This window comes from Mus musculus, chromosome 6 (assembly GCF_000001635.26).
Source record: "Mus musculus strain C57BL/6J chromosome 6, GRCm38.p6 C57BL/6J".
NCBI lineage: Eukaryota > Metazoa > Chordata > Mammalia > Rodentia > Muridae > Mus > Mus musculus.
Genome location: NC_000072.6, coordinates 43,235,290 through 43,242,686, shown reverse-complemented (window position 1 = coordinate 43,242,686; position 7,397 = coordinate 43,235,290). Strand labels below are relative to the sequence as shown.

The 7,397-nt window shown below is 37.2% G+C and overlaps 1 protein-coding gene across 1 annotated transcript; it reads right to left on the bottom strand.

Moving 5' to 3' along the window:
- Nucleotides 1–6,111: 6,111 nt before the first annotated feature.
- On the bottom strand, nt 6,112–7,077 carry Olfr47 (olfactory receptor 47). The gene has a single exon (NM_146370.1). The coding sequence runs from the start codon at nt 7,075–7,077 to the stop codon at nt 6,112–6,114; it is 966 nt and encodes a 321-aa protein (NP_666482.1).
- Between the last annotated feature and the right edge of the window lie 320 nt (nt 7,078–7,397).

Here is a 7,397-nt window from a genome sequence, read left to right as displayed (position 1 = left end):
AAAGAAACCCTGTCTTGATAAACAAACAAACAAACAAACAACAAATAAAACAAAACAAGACTGTCAATCCTACAATATTTATGTAGTGGTCACATAGAGGGCTTCAATTACTTAGGGAGTCTACATACAGATTAACTGTCTTAAACAACCTTAAAAACACTATCTTTTAATTCATAAAAGCAATACTTTGACATTCTACTTGTCTGGAATATTGATATATTTCTCAATTCTTTCTCAATTAATTGTAATAATGTAAGGACTGTATGTACCCTCAAAATTAATTTCTTCAGAATTTGCACTTAAAAGATGTCTTTAAGGGGTCCGGATAGTTTTGATGTTGAGAGTGCTTGCTGCTTCTGCAGAGGAGCAGGGCTTCTTCCCTAGCACAGGGGCAGCTCAAAAACAGACCTAACTCCGGTTTGAAGTGATCCACTTGCCCCCTTCTGGCCTTCTAGGGCACTACATTCATATGACGCCCCCCTCCTTTTTTTTATGCCCCTTTAAACACGGGCAAAACACTCATAAAATACAAATATAAATAATAATAAAATAAAATAATAATAATAAACAAATAAAATAAAAATAATAAATAAAATAAAAAATAAAACAATAAAAATTAAAATATAAATAAACACACATAAAATACAAATAAATAAAATACTTAAAAATTTTAAAAAGATGTCCTTACTTTGAAGAAATATATTTGACCTAATATGATGAAATGTTGAGTATATTTGGCCATACATTGTGCCTAGAACATGGTAGTTCACTACATAGTCTATGATTAGACATCAATTTGATTAAAAAAACAAAGTGGTTTTTTTTTTTGAAAATAAAACACTTAAGAATCTATCCACATACTTCCCTGTGTAAAATTCAAAAGCAAAGGGCTAAAATACATTGCATCATGAAAAGGAAGAGGAATGGACTTAGCATAAACCCTGCAGTTACTGGTTGTATGACTTTGAAAATATTCCTTTGTCTTTCAAGCCTTTTCCTCCTTTAAGGAAAAAATAGACAGCACTTATTTTATTTGGCCTGATGAGGACCTAATAAGATAATACATAGTCTGTACTGAGCACATTCATGTTGCAGTGAGAACTCAGCCTCTACCCACCATCACTCTTTAGCGGCTCCATGCCACCCTGGACTACAGAGCAAGTTCCAGGACAGCCACAGCTGTAAACAAAATCCTTGCCTCAAACAAAACAAAAAAGAAAAAAAAAACAAAGAAATGAAAAATTGAAAATGGAAAAAAATGGAGCAAATACTTAGATTATTGTGAACTGTATGCTCAAACAAGTTAGTATTGCCTTTCCTCACATGTTACAGCATGTGTGATGTCAATGCATTAACAAAGACTAAAAGCTACAAGTTGTCTGGGAATTCATGGTAAACTACAGCAGACAACCTTGTTGGTTCCCATATTAGCATGGAAGGATCTCAGTGGGAAGAACCCTAGATGCTGACACAGGTCCTGCCTTCTTTTAGCTTCTGTGGATTTGCAGAATCCTGACATTTGCTCCTGCCTGACTTGAAGCAGTATCCTCAAAAAAAAGGAGGCTGTATTCTCTAAGAGGTCAGCATAGTTGGCAGCTACGGAGGGCTTAAGGGAAGGGCTATACTTCCATTATTAGTACACAAGATACTTTTGTAGGGAAGAGAAAAATAATCATTATTGCTATTTCTGTTCTCATTTCCACCAGGACACACAGCTAGTAAACACAGTCAGCATGTTATATCCAAGGTGCAGAGAAACTGTATATGCTAACTGTATATACATGGCTAAGGATGAATAGGACAGATCTGGGAAGAACAAAGAGGGGCTAGAATGTTCCAAAGGTTTTTGGAGAAATATCTTTCCTAACAGAGTATCTTGTAGGGCCAAAACCACCCATGTAGCTCAGCTGTTAGAAATGCTCTCTAGTCTTTACTCTGGAAGGTGATGGTTGCTGAACTCAGAGACCATTCTTTTCTGGGAGAATGGGATACTCCGCAAGGTGGCTCCCCTTATAGTTACCTTTCCCCACAACACAGATGGAGATACCCGCTGCTAAAGATATTCTCATGTTTCAATTGTATTTATTTTTTATATTGGGCATGAGAGAGTTAGAAATCTACATCTAGACACAGTAAGATTCATAAACTATTATCTTTATCACACAGTGATTCTAGTCTTCTGGGGTCACCAGGTAAACCTAGGGCAACTCTGAAATTCACATGAGGTGTGAAAAATATATTCATCTCTGTATTTATAACAAGAAACATTATTTTAAAGTAGTCAAAATAGTCTTAATGCTATCAAAAGCATAGTGTATAGAAGTAGTTAATGAACAATTCATCTCTTTTCAAGATCAGATCAGGTGCTTTGCTACCAATGTAAGTAAAAATCTTGTGAAATTATATGAAAGTTGTAATATAGGAGCAGCAAAGTTTTTTTCACCATATATATATATTGCTAGTAAAGATTTTTAGGGTAAACAAAAACATTTGAATCAAATCAAGATATAAAATGTCACAATAAATAAATTAAAATGTAGGGAATTATGAGTTTTCTACTTCATGAGCAAAATGAGGCAATGCCAATTTATAAAAATTATCAGAGGGAATCATAAAGTTATACAAAACATAAACATATAAAAAGTAATAAAACAGAAAACAAACACATCTTAACTGCATGTTTGCAAATGATTACAAGTCAGCACGAGGAAATCCAGATACTGCCCTGAAAGATTCAGTTACCTTTGATTGTGTGATTGTCTGTCTGTCTGTCTGTATTTGGGAATGTGCACCTGAGTTGCAGGTACCCACTGAGGCCAACATGGAGCTATTTTCAGTCCTCTGTTATTTAACAGAAGTCACATTTTCACCATTGAGGTATGAAGTGAAGGAATATGGGCAACATACAAGGCTGAGGCATGGATATTAGGTTAAAAATTTGAATTTTAGGTGGTCAGTCAGAAGCCCAGATCACAGCTTAAGCTTGTCATCACACACTGAATTTGGACCGTCTTGTGAACTGATCCTTGAACTCATGAGGTCAGATACTATCTCTTGGTGGAAGGTGTTGGAGTCTATCAAATGACATCAAATGACATCCAGCTGGTGTCCACTGAAGATCAGATAGCTTAGTTTAAGTGACAAACCATCACATATTCAACATCCATGGTGATGAGTATAAAAATATAAGAGTATAACATTCACTTTGGTTATCTCCGGTCCACAAAAAATTTGATCATGTAGCTATCGGTTGTGTAAAGAACAAGGCAGATTATGCACAGTAGCATATTCTGCAATAGTAAACAGAGCATGCATATTGAGATTACAGGAAGGACCAAATAAATGGATGGCTGAATGAGTAAATGAATGAAGTGGCCACCAGCAAACTACAGCGAATCATAAATCAAATTGAGTCATTGCTACCAATATTTAATAAGAACTAAAAGCATATGAGCCTTTTCCATGGTTTGATATGACATCATGACTGTCAAGTCCTGTGGTAACCCATGCTCACTCTCATTTTTCTTCTATTTTCCCCATGAACTACAGTGTTTCCTATACTACATTTAACAATGTTTCCTATAGCATGGACCATGGGCTACCTAGTCAACAAGAGATGAGAGGAAATTAAAAATTTGAATGCTTGTCTATCCCTTTCAGAACATATACTTTTGCAGGTTCCCCAGGTGATCTGAAGGCACAAAATGTCATACAGTGATAAACACTGGACTCCACAGTCCCTAGGAAAGAGTAAACAAGAGTCCTACACATCAGTGATGAAGTCTCCATTCCACATGCCAGAGATCCTGTAGGGCCACTGTCATATGGCTCAAGAACTGACTTCACCCACAGAGTGCCATGCCTATCATCTTCAGTAATTATAGCCTCTGATATTGCACCCTCTTGCAGGAGATGGGAGAATTCACACCATCACACGGCCACCTGATGAGCAGAAACAACATTACAGCATCTTGCAGTTGTATTTCTGTCAAGGACTAAATATTCTTTTCCCAATAGTTGTGACATTGCTCTGCATCACTCTAAGTGCGATGCAATTAACCACAATATTCACTTCAGAAGAAACTTTTACAAGAACTAAGTAAATTTAGGAGTAGAAATGAGTAACATACAATACAGTGTTTAGGTGCTGCTGTGTTTAAATTGAATGGAAGTCACTAATCTTTCATGTGATATTTTTTTCTGCAATTATCACCTGGCTGATTATAACAATTTTAAATATGCAATAAAAATATGAATGCCCTTGGCTTGGTAGTGGTCTGCATTTCCAACGATTCTATGAATATCCATTTTCACTCAGAGGTGACTCACCACTCAACCTTCTCCTCATAATCTGTTTCTGCTGTCTGTTCATTGTTCCTGTGCTCTGCCAGTGCTTCCTGTATTACTGGAGTTCTTAGTATTAGCACATCATTATTTTCACATTTTTTCATAGAGACAAAATACTATTACTAGCTAATGAAGATCTTTTTAGTTTTGGACAAAGAGATAGAATTGATCAGGGCTATCTTAATTCTTAGACATTGGTTGAATGTAGTTCTCTATGTCTAATGAGAATCATCTTCATTTTTCACTTTATGATGTCCACATTCCTTTAAAAGTACGGAGCTTAAACAAACAAATATTGTGCATAGACGTCATCATTCAGGAAAAACATCCCCTGAAGTGAGACCTCCTTTTCTACAGGCCTTGTAGAACCAGTTCAGCTCATCATCATACAGACTAAACTACAAAGATACTTTGATACAAAGATACTTCACTTAGCATGGACTTCCTTAGGATATCTAGTCAGTTTATTTGATATCAATGATACTGATATAGCACTATACGATTATAGTACTATTGTTATATTATCATGGTTAAAATCAGAGGGCTTTAGAGACAAGTTGTCTGAGGTAGTCAAGAATGTACTGCTTTCTAGATCATACATTTCCAACAAATACCAATAACAGGAGGGTCTCCACCTTTTTTTTAATGATGGCTAAGCAAAATGATCCATATGCAGTTTTATCAATATGTAGTAAAGGGCACTTCCTAAGTAATTAAAAAAATGGTCGCTTACTATGTGTCCATATCTCCATTTATACCCAGTAATTATTATCTGTTAATGTCAAAATGAAGAACACGTGTTCTTTTGAACAAGGCTAATATTCACCATCATGGTGGCATTGAGCAATGCTCTAAACATGAAATCTATTCTATCTGTACTCAGGCTAAAAAATATGTGATAGCTCATCATTACAGATCTTTCTAAAGGATCTTTAAACATCCCAAGTTATTTTATCTGATGTTCATTTTCAGCTCATTTAAGGGTCCAATGCTCTATTATACTCTAGATACAAAAATAATCAGGTGAAACCCTTGTAAATGGTACTATAGCACTTTTCCTGACTATGTTTGTTTCCTTGTTAGCTTGCTTGCTTGTTTGGTTGCTTGATTTCTTTTGAGACAGGGTCACACTGTGAAACTCTGGCTGTCCTGGAACTCTTTATATCGAACTCTTAAAGATTCTCCTGCCTCTGTCTTTCAAGTTCTGGGATGGAAGCATATCCCAGATATCTATCAGGTTTTAAAATTCCCCCTTCTTATTCCTAAACCTCATGTTTTAAATCTGTTCCTTCACTCAATTCAACAAATTAACTCCATAATTTGTCAGTAATTTTTATTTGAAAGTAATACATGGCATAGATAATGGATAGAAACCTCCAAAGAATTCCTGGCTTGGTCAAGTGTAATGTGGGAACTGTCACTCGTAAGATATCACTCAGCGCAGGTCACTGTGTTTGGATATGGGTTGTTTTTCTTTTGAATCTTATGTTGTCAGGTCATCTAATTAGATTTTAAAAAGTTAACAGATTCAATTAAAAGACTCAGAGAATAATTTAAGTATTGTTTAATTTCACAGCTAATTAATTCAACTGAGAAGAAAAATCACATCTGACAAAATTTCATCTCCTAGGGAGCTTAGGAATGCAAAGTTATTAGTCCTGCAGGTTAGGAGGAGATTGAGATCTCATGTCGTTAAACATGATAACAAAGGACAATGAATATCCCTGTATTTAAGAAATAATTGGAGATCAAAATTACAGGAAACTACCAAGGCTTGTGGTGGGAACACCACACCAAACAAGAATGACTTTCTTTGCACAGTGCCCTCCGGAGGGCACCCTTGACTTCAGCATTCCTCAGGCTGTAGATCAGGGGGTTCAGCATGGGGTTGAAAAAACTGTAAAACAGGAAAAGGATCTTCTGCTGCTCCTCTGGGTGCTGGGACTTGGGGGCCATGTACATGACAATGGCACTGCCAAAGAAGAGCCCTACCACACAGAGGTGGGAGGAACAGGTGGAGAAGGCCTTTCTGCGTCTCTCCCCTGACTGAATCCTCAGGATTGCCACCAGGATGCGTGTGTAGGAGACTAGTACAAAGCACAGGGGCCCCACTAAAGTGAACACACAGGCTGCAAAAATGACAACTTGATTGAGTGTTGTGTCAGCACAGGCCAGCTTGAGGACAGACAGGATTTCACAGAAGAAGTGATTGATTTCATGAGGTCCACAGAAGGGGAGCCTCAGGATGAGAAGTAAATGGACCAGAGACAGGAGAAAGCTGACTATCCAGGAAACAGCAGCCATGATGGTACACACTCTCCAGTTCATGATGACAGTGTAGTGTAGCGGGTGGCAGATGGCAACATATCGATCATAGGACATCACCACAAGAAGAAGACATTCGGTGATAGCAAATGTCAAAAATAGATAAGTCTGTGTCATGCATCCTGCAAAGGTGATGGGCCTGGTCTCATCCAAGAGGTTTATGAGTGTCTGTGGCACTGTGTTGCAGGCATAGGCCATATCGACAATGGCCAGGTGGGACAGGAAGAAGTACATGGGAGTGTGGAGTCTGGAGTCCAGGCAGATCATTGCAAGGATAGTCCCATTCCCCAGTATGGTGAGAGTATAGAAGAGAGAGAAAAGCAGAAAAAGAACTAGGTGAATCCTCGGGCCAAGACAGAATCCCAGCAGGATGAACTCTGTGACTGTGGTCTGATTTTCCTCCATTTCACTATGAAAGAGGATGCAGAAAACTGAGACTCAATTCTTGTAAAAAATGGTTTTATCACTTACCTCAGATTTCAGAAACATGACAAAACTATTAGGAAACATCAATAAATATATTTAATCATTAATAAGTTAATGGTGTATTATTAAAAAGTTGTGCACAAACTATAGTTTTAACTGACATCCAGCTTTTGGAAGAGTACTACATTGCCAGTGCATAATTAGAATAATTGGCACTGGAACAATTATGAAGCAGCAAACCCTACACACAAAACAATTGTGAAACATACTTTGTCTTGGAGTTTTTTACATGCAAAGAT

What these genes read in the sequence shown, in the direction of transcription:
- Olfr47 (NM_146370.1), bottom strand. Translation starts at nt 7,077, where the DNA reads ATGGAGGAAAATCAGACCACAGTCACAGAGTTCATCCTGCTGGGATTC.